The sequence below is a fragment of the Dipodomys ordii genome, unplaced genomic scaffold (assembly GCF_000151885.1).
Source record: "Dipodomys ordii isolate 6190 unplaced genomic scaffold, Dord_2.0 Scaffold47, whole genome shotgun sequence".
Classification (NCBI taxonomy): Eukaryota; Metazoa; Chordata; class Mammalia; order Rodentia; family Heteromyidae; genus Dipodomys; species Dipodomys ordii.
This window is the reverse complement of record NW_012267263.1, coordinates 2,413,371-2,425,718: the sequence shown is the minus strand read 5'-3', so window position 1 is coordinate 2,425,718 and position 12,348 is coordinate 2,413,371. Positions and strand designations below refer to the sequence as shown.

At 47.2% G+C, this 12,348-nt stretch overlaps 1 protein-coding gene across 1 annotated transcript in view; it reads right to left on the bottom strand.

Annotated features, from left to right (window-relative positions):
- Positions 1-11,915, bottom strand: part of Mal (mal, T-cell differentiation protein) — a 25,747-nt gene extending 13,832 nt beyond the window's left edge. The window contains exon 1 of the mRNA XM_013019852.1: positions 11,725-11,915. Coding sequence (XP_012875306.1) covers positions 11,725-11,817 — 93 coding nt within the window. The 5' untranslated portion in view covers positions 11,818-11,915. The remainder of the gene's footprint in view (positions 1-11,724) is intronic.
- Positions 11,916-12,348: the final 433 nt, after the last annotated feature.

The window sequence follows — 12,348 nt, the reverse complement described above, 5'->3', positions numbered from 1 at the left end:
CTCATGCATGCAAGGCAAGCGCTCTACCACTGAGCCACCTTCCCAGCCCCCTCATGGACTTTCTTGCCCCAGCTAGCTTTGAACCATAATCCTCAGATATCAGCCTCCTGAGGAGCTATTATTACAGGCATGAGCCACAGTGCCCAGCTTCTTCTTGAAAAGTAAAGAGTCATTCTGTGCATCAAGTGCTGATTTATGCTGCCAAGTTGGTTAAGCAGCAAAGGTACAGAAGTTGCCCTTGAGGAATCTGTGCCCACTGGTGTGTCTTCTGAGACCACCAGGAACTACAGTCCCAGCTCTTGCTGCTGGCAATGCACTCACTGACCTAGCTCAGCACTCAAGGGTTATTTCAAAGTCAGGACATTTGGTGGTGGTGAGTTTGCCAGTCTAATCACATGTGCTCCAGGAGAAGCTGGCAGGTTTTGCCCAGCTCTATGGGTGCATTTGCTAAAAATAATTATTCGGTGAGTCAGAAGACTAAGGACATTTTCCTCCTCAGTGTGTGTGTGTGTGTACACATATGTGCACTTGTGTTTGCGTATGTGTGCCTGTGCGCACACATGCATATAGTCACATGTTCTGTATGTATACAAATATGTGTGTGCATATACGCTTGTACACATGTGCCCATACATGTTTCTTGTGTGTGGAAGCAGGTACAGGATGAGCTACAGCCAAGGAAGGAAATAGCAGCCTAGGGTGAAAATAAGAGAATAAGAAGCACAAGGGCATGAGGGAATGCCATGCCCAGGGAGGGAGGTCAGGGAAATACCGAAGAGTCCCAAGATTACTTGGCTTTGCCTTTGAAAACTAAGTTGCAAAGGAAACTCTTCCAGTGCTGAGAGGTGTGGCTAAGAGGGATGGAATTCAATACAGGGGTCTCTCTAGATGTGTGGAAGCCTCACCTCTTGGGTCTGGAGAATATCAGCTCCTGTCCAGTCAGAGGGCAGCCTTTCCTGTCTGCTCACTTGCTCATGCGTTATACAGATGCAGAGAGTGGCCACAGCAGCAGGCTAGGTGCACCCAGGGAGAGAGGTCTTATTCAAGATATGTACCAATGGACAGAGCCCATCTCCTCTTCCCCCTCCTCCTTTTTTTTTTCAGTCTTGTCCCATACTGGAGTGACTCTGGGTTCACTAACAACTGAGTCAGGTCCAAGTAATAGTATCAGGTCTTCAGCAGTGACCAGAAAAACACTTCCCACAGGTCTGGGGGGAAGTTCAATAATTCGACCAGGATCCCTTATATTGATGCTCTGTCCTGGGAGGAAACTAGATGAGGGAGTCAGAAGATTCTCTGTTTGGGACCTCCTTCCCTTCTATACCTCAAAAGGCAACTTATTGGGAGCCCGATTTCTGGGACTACTCCCAAGTGAACATCAGCGGTGTTCAAGGGACCACTCTGAGGCTCTCTCCTCCTGACCTCTCTATCAGCAGGCTTCCTCTTTCCAGGGTGACCTCCCACACCCACAAGCATCCCTCCCAGGGAGGCCTAAGCAATGAAATAATTTATCTACGCTGAGGAAAAGCAGGAGTTAGGGGGCCTTGTATAGATTTCTAAAAGGGGGAAATGGAGACCCGGGATCTTAAGAGATAGAGCTAAGTTCAGGTTTGTAGTTCACATTAACAGGGTAATGTTAATATCAAGGTCTGCAATCCCCTTCCCCCAGCCCATCCAGTGCTGGCCACAGACATAGCTTAATAGTGGCTGGTGTGCCATTCTCCCTCACCAGTGTGAACCAAAAACACTCCTCTCAGATCCACTGATTAGGGACTTTCCAACAGGCATGTTCTCATTTGGATGGAAAATTCTGCCTACCATACCTACACCCTTTGACTTCATTCAACAAGACAAACAGAAACAATGAGTTTCCATGAACACACACACACACACACACACACACACACACACACACACACACACACACACCTCAAAACAAAAAAACAGGGAAGCCACCTGGAAAAAAAGACACAAGCCATAGAAATTCCAAAGCAGAAATGAGTGGCTTTAATGGGAGACGATAAAAGTTACTGACAGGAGTCACCAAGTAGGTTAGTAATGTGGTGAGTACCCACAAAAGAAACAGGTGTATACCTGCAAAGAGAATGCCCCACCTAACCCGGCTCCCCCATCCATCCCCAGGGCTATGTTCCTCCCCAGGGGGCCAAGGGGCTCCCTCTAGGGAATTGGTGACCATTATCAGTTTCTCTGTTTCTGCCTTTTGGTTAAGATATCATCTTGTGATCTATAAACATTAGCCAGGTAAGCCAGCTTACCATAGGTACCTTTCCTGAGAATGTTCCGGAATGCCTAGGCTTTTGTTGTAGACAGGAACACAGACAGGGTATAGCCAGGAGATAGCCCACAAGCAAAGACTTGCTGAGTGCCAGGGAAGGGTGTTATCAGGATGGGTTTCTAGGTGGAGGTACATGGAAGCTTGACCATGCCCAACAATGGAGCATTCCACATGTCCCTACTGAACTCCAGCAAGTTCTATGGCTGGTTGGTTCTCTCCCAACTCTCCCCCAGGGTCCGAAGGCCCACAAGCTAGGTATTCCCCTTCCATCTGCCAGGCCCCTAACTGTCCTGGCCTGCTACTACAAATCTGCCGGCCAGAAAGGAGACTTGGGACAGCAAGGACAAACTTGTGCCTGAAGCGGTCCTTTTCTGAACTTTCTAGATGCTAAATACATTGTCATTCAAGACAAATTGACTGGGGAGGGTGGGTTATGGGCCCACTGATGACTGGTTCTTAGGCCTGCAGATAGATACAGCAATGTGGGTCACATCAGAACCCACAAAGCTTTCCCCACCCATTCTGGCACCAGGCTGGCTGAGTGGCACAGAGGGCAGTTGGGGCAGTGCCCAGTCTCTGGGACAGAAGACTAGATGGTGCTGTCACCACACCCTCTTCTCCTTGGTCACCCTGTCAGGCTGGCCAGAGGCAGCCGAGCTTCCCAGCTGTTATTCTTTCTTGGTATGAGATGAGCCATTGGGAAGTCTTTCCGGTGGTAAGATCTGGTAGGACATGGTGACTGTGCCACTCCAGTCTGCCTAGCCCTGTCTCGCTCCAGCCTTCCATGCACATCTGCCCCCAAGAAGGGCATAGAATAGCACCAAAAGCAAAAGGTGGTGAGGGGTAGGGAGACTCTCCAATGACTATCCTCCATGGGTACTGGATGGACAGTTGGTTGCAGAGTAGGTTTTTGAATTGTTAGTTAATTAATAATTATACCAAATAGCTATTGATCCATGACTGTGTTGTGTTGCTTTAAAAACTCTGTGTGTACGTTATATGTTGTCTTGATCAATGTCAGGCCACATATATATTAATGGTCCCATATGATTATATTACCTGGTGGCATAGTAGCTATCTCTGTGGGTGTCTTAGTCTATTCATACAAAGATGAAATTGCCCAGGGTTGTATTCCTCAGAAAGTATCTCCATCCTTAAGCCATGCATGACTGGTTCACACTGGCTTAATCCTTATAGCAATCAGGTTTATAAAGGCATCCCTATTGTTGGTGCTGAAACTGTTACTGTTGTCAGCTTTCATTCCCATAGCTGCTGAGTGACAAGTTGGCTTCAGAACCCACATCAGGGCCTTCATGGGTGTGGCAGATACCCATGGGGTCCCATCAACAGTTTATTATCATGAAATCAACCCTCTGGCTGGGGTTGGCTTTTGCAATGACCATAATAATATCAGCACCCAGGAGAAAGTAGAGTGGAGAATTGCCCTCTTGGTCCTCATGAGCTGCCCTGGGGTCTGAATAGAAAGGGAAAAGTCTGAGAAGGTAGCATGGAAGGTGGGCTTCTGTCTCCCCCTCCTTCCACTGGGACAAATGTCAATAAGCTCCTGCCTTTAGAGGAAAAAAAATAGCAAGATTTGTGTTTATAATCCAATAACAAGCAAAGGATCAAACATGACAGGACTATATGTTCCTGTCTCCAGAAGCTGGGTCAAGAACATCATTGTTGGTTCTTTCCTGGAGTGTCTTGCCCAGGAAAGCCAATACTAGCCCTCAGGGGTCCTTCTTGGAAATTGATCCAGGAGTTATACAGTGACCCCCTCTTCCTAACTCCTTTCCGATTGTCCAGTGATCTCACAGGAATCTGAGGTTCCAGCCTAGAATTTCAGCTCAGCTGGAACTGGCTGAATGTGTCTCCCTGGATCTTTCATTTCCCACTGGCTATGTGAATCTATATGTCATGCTTGGTGATAAGGTGTTTCTGACATTTCCAACATGTTTTCCCTCAGACTCTAGGATCTTGGTGTGTTAAAATGATGCCACACCGGTTTGGGTTTTTTTGGGAGGGGAGGGGTTGGTGTTTTTTGCCTGTACCTCATTATTGTGTAGGAGATGACAGTAGCAGAGAGCCTGGAGCTGAGCATGGCAGGGAATTGAGGCTGACATATTTATTAGCCTAGAAATGGATTATGCTGTTAGTACCCAGTCTAGAGCTAACAGAAAACCACACCTTCCAACCCAAATGTAAGAAGACAATGGGGAGCTGCCATGATGAATGACAACCAGAGACCTGTTCTCTGCTCCATACTCCTAAGAACAATCTACAGCCTACTGCCATACTTTTCCTAGTGCTTTCCCCTGGGTCCCAAATGTCATGACCAGGAATGGCTGCTTGTTGGTGAGAACCACTAAAACAGACCCCTCATGACAGAAAGCTGGTGCTCAGCATTGAATCTGTCAGGAGCTCATCCCTGGTCCCCATCTAGTTCAGAGCTGGTTGCCCCAACCCTTTCTCTCAGGGAGTGTGTCCTGCCCAGAGCTTCCTCGGGCTGTGCAGAACTGGCCTGGACTGGCAGCAGCTCTGAGCCCTCTCCACCTGACCAGCTAGTGTTGTGGGTGTGGCTGCAAACAGCCAGCCTCTATCCCTGGCCACACTGAGACCTGAGCTCTCTCCCCAATAGTAGCATCCCAGGTCCTCTTCATGAGATGCTTAAAGATCATCCTTCAGAAAAGAGATCAGCGGGGGCTGGGAAGGTGGCTCAGTGGTAGAGTGCTTGCCTTGCATGCAAGAGGCCCTGGGTTCGATTCCTCGGCACCACATAAACAGAAAAAGCAGGAAGTGGTGCTGTGGCTCAAGTAGTAGAGCACTAGCCTTGAGTTGAAGAGCTGAGGGTCAGTGCCCAGGCCCAGAGTTCAAGCCCCACAACTGACAAAAAGAAAAAAAAAAAGAAAAACAGAAAAGAGATCAGCGGTGATGGTCCTGCACAATGATCCTGCAGCTGGTCACCTTAATTTTCAGAGAGCAGCTTCAAGTCACTGACTCTGGATCAAAGCAGATGACTGGCTCTTGAAAAACCGGAAAAGTCACTTCTCAAAGCCAAGAAAACCTTCCCACTCCTCCATCCCTTCCCCTTCCCCCCCCCCACTCATCTATAATTCTTCCTTTAGACTAAAGGACAGGAGGGAAGGGAAAAGCCCCAGCAGAGACTGGCTGTGTCTCTCTCTAAACAGCTCCAAAGAAATGCCCACAACACAAGTGCAGCTCAGTTAGGAAAGGTCAACCCAGTGGCTGGGCCTCCATGGCTAACAGGGGAGGGTCCTGTCTTTGACCACATGGAAACAGGGAGAGTTTGCACCCTGAGCCCATGAGGACCTCAGGACACTGGCTCCTTGACCTAGCCTCTCATTTAGAACTGTCCCCCTATTCTCTCCCCTCATAAAACAGTCTACGGATAGCCTGGCTTATAGATGGCCACTGCAACTCAATCAGTGTTTATCAAATATGAATTCTTGAAACTCTTGAAGGTGTGTGTGTGTGTGTATGCCAGGACTAGAACGTGAATTTAGAGTGTCATGCTCTTGCTGGCTTTGCTTGCTTACATAACTGGTGCTTTACCACTTGAGCTATGCCCCCCATCCAGTCTTTTGCTGGTTATTTGCAGATGGAGCCTAGTAAACTTTTCTGATTGGCTTTGAACCTCACACCTCCAGGTCTCAGACTCCTAAGTAGTTAGCATTATAATTGTAAGTCACCTCCACCTGGCAAGAGTGTGGTTTTGATAAGAAGGGGGCTTCCCAGTGATTCAGAAATGGCTCTTTAGTCCCTGGAGAAGAGAAGGAACTTGAGTTCTCCAAGGGTTGCCAGATGGGCAGGGCTGTCTACCTATCTCTCTGATTCTTTCTGATGTCAGAAAAAGCTCAGTGTGCAGACTGAGTGAATGTGGACCTGCCCTCATGGTAAAAAATGCTCCCAGACTGAGTGGCTGTGGCTCACACCTGTAATCCTAGCTCCTCGGTTGAGGTAATGATCTTCAAAGTGTCTCCAGATGCTCACTTGCATTGAAAGGGCATGAGGGTTCTCTATGGTACTTTGTGGGAGACATTGTCTCTGGATGCCTTGGCCACCATCCAGACAGAAAGCGTTCTTCTTTTCACCCTTCCCTGGTAATGGTTGCTTGGGTGTCATGAAGCCCTAGACTTAGAAGGGAGGTGAAGGAAACAGGGCATTATGTCTCTGAAAGGAAAAGTCCTCCATTGGGTGAGGACTTCCCCTTCATTTCAGGGAAAGAGGCCAAGAGTAAAGCCCTGGTTGAGTTCTTTGGGAAGGCTATTGGACACTCTACATTCTAGACCCACATGGGGGTGCATCTGTGACTTTACTGCTTATAGGTCTAAGTCTATATAGAAAGATGGGGTCCTACTGCTTAGCTAAGCCTGCTTTCCACTTCTTGTGAGGTGAGGACCCTGTAGCTTCTTGAGATTGGGAGTTCTCGGATGGGCGCTGTACCAGGATGACGTTGCCAGGCCCTACCTGAAGTAACAGCCCTGGCCTGTTCCAGTGGGCTTTCTCCCATCCATGGAAGTGGGGTGGGCCTCTCCTGTTAGCCCTGGATTCTGTACCTCCTACTGGGAGTCAGGCATGGGAAACTGAATCATGAGTCATCATCAACTCAATGCACTACAGAATTAAAAAATAATCAAGCATTTCACACCCATTGGATGAGCAGAAAGTTACAAAGTCTGATGCCCTGCAAGTGTGGAAAGAATGAGGAACAACAGAAACCTTCATTCACTGGTGGTAGGAGACAGAGAAGGCCCAGGTTTAGCCTGAAGCTTAGTTATACAATTCAATTTATACAAGTTATACAATGCAATTATAAATATACAGCAAATGAGGCTGAGTCTTGGGAGGGACCTGAGTAGGTGGAGGTCCAGAGCTTAATTCAAATCTATCAGCTTCCTTATATAAATCTGATGTTGGGATGTATCAATTAGAGTAACTCTTTGGGACTACAGCGTTGTGACCGCTGGGAAAATAGACATATGGCTGTCCTATGTCTTTGCAAACTAAACCCTCCATGTCTTAAAGGAGACATCTGCAGAAGCAATTCCAAGAATGTTCTGGCAATATTGCAAAGGCTAACAGTAATAAATAGGAAATGGTCAAAATGTCCATCAACAGATACAGTGTCAATGTGTATAAACATGTCACTTATTATAAGGGATGTGTGTAACATGATACAATTTTTGTAAAGTGTGAAACGTAAGCCAATGCCTTGCTTATAGTTAGGTGTGGGTGTCTAAAGTAATTCAGGGAGGGGTGTACATCATGCTCAGCCAAAACAAGATACCCAGTTAGGTTTAGAGCACATCTGGCTAACTTGGTTTCCTTAATGCCAAGAGACAAAATATTAAGCTTTGATAAATTTGAGCAGTACTATGTGGCTGCTTGATATACATACTTTTTGTACTACTTGAACTACTTCTTAATTTTTTTTGAAAACTGAGATGTAATCCATCTATCATAAAATCCACATTTAAAATTGACCTATGTAAGCCAGGTATTGGTGGCTCTTCTTTGTAATCCTAGCTGTTCAGAAGGCTGAGAATTGAGGGTAGCAGTTTGAAGTCAGCCCTGGCAGGAAAGTCCATGAGACTCTTATCTCCAATTAATCACCAAAAAAGGCAAAAGTGGAGCTGAAAAGCTCAAGTGGTAAAGCACCAGCCTAAAAAATAACTGACAGCACCCAGGCTCTGAATTCAAACCCTGGAACTAGCACACACATACAACTGACTAGTCCAATGTCAAAGAGTACATTTATGGGGTTGTACAATCTTCATATCTATATAATTCCAAAACATTTCATCACCCTGAAAGGAAATTTATATCCATTAGGCAATTATTCCCCCTGCTCCTTTTAGTCCCAAGCCATTAGTTTGTGTTCTTTCTCTGTGGATTTACCTATTTCAGATATGTTACATAAATCAAATCATACAATATGTCGTCTTACTTTGCACAGTTTCCAAGGTTTATCAGCTTTGTAGAACAAATCAGCAGTACTTCATTCTTTTCCAGGGCTGAATAATATTCTATTAAAGGAATATACCACACTTTGTTGAGTCAGATTATCTGCTGATAAACATTTGGGCTCCTCCCACAAGTACACCTCTGTTGTACTCATTTGAGTTCTGCTTTGAATTCAATGGTTATTCACCTGGGCACGGAACTGTTGGACCATAGGGTAGTTTTTGGAGAAACCACCAACTTATTTTCCACAGTGGCAGAACTATCTTAAATGGCCATGATACACAAGCATTCCAGTGCCTCCAGATTCGGAGTGCTACTTGTTATTTTCCATTGGAGGGAGGTGTGTTGTTTGAAAGTTTCATTGTAGTCTTTGTTGCTGAGCTCATTTTAAAAAATAAAAGCCAATTAATGGGTCTGAAGTAACATTTCCTTTTTTCTTTCTTTTTTCTTTTTTTTTGCTGGTCCTGGGGCTTGAACTTGGGGCCTGAGCTTCTTTTGTTCAAGGCTAGTGCTCTACAATTTAAGCCAGAGAGCCATTTCCAGTTTGTCTGAATAGTTTATTGGAGATAAGAGTCTCACAGACTTTCTGCTCAGGCTGGCTTCTGTAATCCTCCGATCTCAGCCTCCTGAGTAGCTAGAATTATAGATGTGAGCTACCAGCACCTGGCAGTGATATTTCAATGTGGTTTTTATTTCATTTCCTTAATGACTAATGTGATGGTTGGGCATCTTTTCATATGTTCATTTGTATTTCTTCTTTGTAGAAATGTCTGTTCAAGCAACTTGTCCATTTTAAAACTGGTTGTCCTTTTGTTGTTGAGTTACAATATTCCATAATGGAAGAGAGCCCTCCTAGTGACAGCTAGTCTCTCTTTTGAGCTTTTTAATTCTCCATTCCTTCCACATACCAAAACATATACATACAACCCTTCATACATATAATCCACAAGGAAAGATTAAAGGAATGGTATCTGCTGTCCCTTTTCCCTCATAGGCATCTTGTGATTCCACTCTCAATCTAAAAGAGAAGAGAGAGTCACAGATGACATGTGAGACATCTGAGAAATCTTGAGAAGTGACAGGTTGTGTGTGTGTGTGTGTGTGTGTGTGTGTGTGTGTGTGTGTTGGGGGGTAATAGGAGCCATAGTTGAGGAAGAGAAATACTCTTGAAGACAGGTAAGAGTGAAGTTTTCCAGACAAGAGGAAATTCTTTCTAGAAACCTGTATTATCACAGGTCACAAAACCACATTGGAGAAGTAAGTTTCCACTAACAGGTGGCACAGATTTCCCACAGTCCAACTCTTTGAGGATCCTTCTGTCCCCTTCACAGATTAGATCGCCCTGCCTGGCTGAGCTGTTCTTACCCTCGGGGCCACTTTTTCCACCAGGCTGAGCTACAACGAGGTGGCAGAGAGAGCCCTGGAAGCCATCCTTTCTGTAAAGCCAGACCATACTACCTGAGCTGGTGTGTGTGTATATGCCTCTGTGTGTGTGTGTGTGTGTGTGTGTGTGTGTGTGTGTGTGACTTGGCAAAACTATGAAGCTCAACTACCACACTCATGTACTCATGATTCTTGTTATAATGTTCTTCAAACAGCTAAAATACAGTCTAAGTCATTCCTGGCCAAATTGTGACACACTAGGACCTGTTTTACTTACAAACCTTTCTGTCCTACTCATCTCACCATGAGACCTGCTCTGTCTTGATCAGTACACTCTCACTGTAGATCACCCCCATGTAAAGGTCTGAAGGAGCCACTCTACTTATTCCCAGGTCCTGACAGCATCTGCTCCTGTTCAGAAATCCAACATTGGGGAAAACACAGGCAAAGAGATGATAAAGAGAAGTATCCAGAGGAGAGAGAAGTCATTTGGAAAAAGCTGATCCAATGGAACTCTGTGTCTTAAAAGGGGTTCCTGCATTAGACCATTATGTCTATGTCAGATACATTCAGCTAGCACTGTCCCAGGGTGTGCTTGTCAACCTTGAGCTTGGAAGGAACGCCTGGAAGCAGAGGAGCTAGCTAAAGGGCTGACTGCCCTTGGACAAACCCTTTCCTACTTTGTGCCCAGGGGAGTCCCTATCTCTATATGGTGTGACTAAGCTTAGTTTCCAAGGTCTCTTCCAAACATTACTTCTGTGACATTCATTATCCACACACCTTGAAGTCAATCCGGATACAGGTTTGGGGTCAAGCCCTCACTACAAGTTTCCATACCATTGCCCTTCCTCATTTGGTGTTCAATCTCATCCCCCCCACCCCCTCCATCTGAAGCTAGGACCTGGGGCTGGGAAGGTGGCTCAGTGGTAGAGTGTTTGCCTTGCATGCATGAGACCCTTGGTTCGATTCCTCAGCACCACATAAGCAGAAAAAGCTGGAAGTGGTGCTGTGGCTCAAGTAGTAGAGCGCTAGCCTTGAGCTGAAGAGCTGAGGGACAGTGTCCAAGACCAGAATTCAGGCCCCACGAACGGCGAAAAGAAAAGAAAAGAAAAAAAAAGCAGGACTTAATAGGTAAATAGGTGGCTTCTTACATTTTCTTTTTCAACCAAGATTACTCTGTTACTGCGGTGGTGGCATAGGAAAGAGTGTCCGTGCGCTGCAAGGAACGAACCACACCCACAGAATAAATAAGGCCCACCCCTCCAGTTAAGTGCCCGTGACTTCTGGGCACCTGAGGCTGATGGGAGTCTGAAGGCTCCAGACACCATGAGCACTATAGTAGGAGCTCACACTAGGAAACTACCTAAGTCACAAGAGCCACACAGCAAGGCAGGACCAAGTTCAGGTACCCAGGCACAACCTAAGATCAGCCAAGGCTCTCAAGCTCACTCACCAGTCCTGCTCATCTCCCCCAATCCTATACACAGGGCAAAATGACTGGCAGAGTAAACTATGACCTTGGTCATTTTCTGATTTCCCGTTCAAATCTGTCCCAAATACATTCGCTTGCCAGAAAACTGCGAAAGTCCGAAAAGGACAACCCAGATCCAGTCCTTCCTCGTCTCTAAACCTCAGTGAACAATTCGGAGGTTTCTTTTACAGATTTTTGTTTGTTTGTTTTTGGTAAGGAAACCATCCTGGGTGGGAAAGAGGGAGCCCTTTACAAAGACACTGCGCTCCAGCAGTGTGGCAAAATGCGGAGATGAGGTTTCTCCCAGACACCCCGGGCTAAGCGAATCCGAGTCTGGAGCGCAGCTTTCCAACCAATGAACAGACCCCGCCTGTCCAGCGCCCAGTATCTGATCTGGGTTACAAAGTTGTTTTCTTCACTTAAGTCTTGGAGACTTGCTTTCCCCATTGTCCCACTAGAAAGGGACAAACGACCAGGGCTGGGAGGATGTTCCCAACTTGACCGTCACCCTGTCCCCAGCCAGCGGTGCGCGCCTCAGCCCCTCCAGTCCCGTCCTGGCTTGGGCGTGGGGGAGCGCAAAGCAACTCACAAATTCCAAGACGAAGAGCAGGTCAGGGAAGGTGGCGAAGACCGAGAAGCCGCTGGGCAGGGTGCTGCCCCCCGAAGCCGCTGCAGGGGCCATGCCGGCAAGCTGGCGTCGGCCTCAGGACGGGACGCGCGCGCGCGGCTCCGGCTCGGCTTCCGCGCTGACCGCTCGCTCCTTGCTCTGCGGAGCCCAGGAGCCGCGGCGTCCCGGGGTTAAGAGCCCGGGAGCCCAGGCAGGGGAAGGCGGAGCCCCAGCCTCACGCCCCGCCCCCGAACCCGGCCCCAGAGACCCGCGGCCAGGGCCGTACCGAAGTTCACCCAGCGCTGCGGGAGACATGCAGAGCTGGGGATTGGGGCCCCATCTCCTTGTGGGGAGCAGAATCAAGCCACTCTGATGGGGCGCTTCAGAGGTTTGGCCCCTTCTCAGGTGATCTCTATCTTTTTAGAAAGCAAGCCGTCATAACCTGGCCCCCAAATTTCCCCACTTAAGGTCACGATTGCCCTAACTCAAGTAGGGTCTCCATCTTTCTGCGCGTCGGAGACCGCGATGGGAGAGGTGTGCAGGGAATCTATGGGGCAGGCAGGAGCAGAGGAGATTCCTGGTACTCTGTATGCAACAACCCCTGAT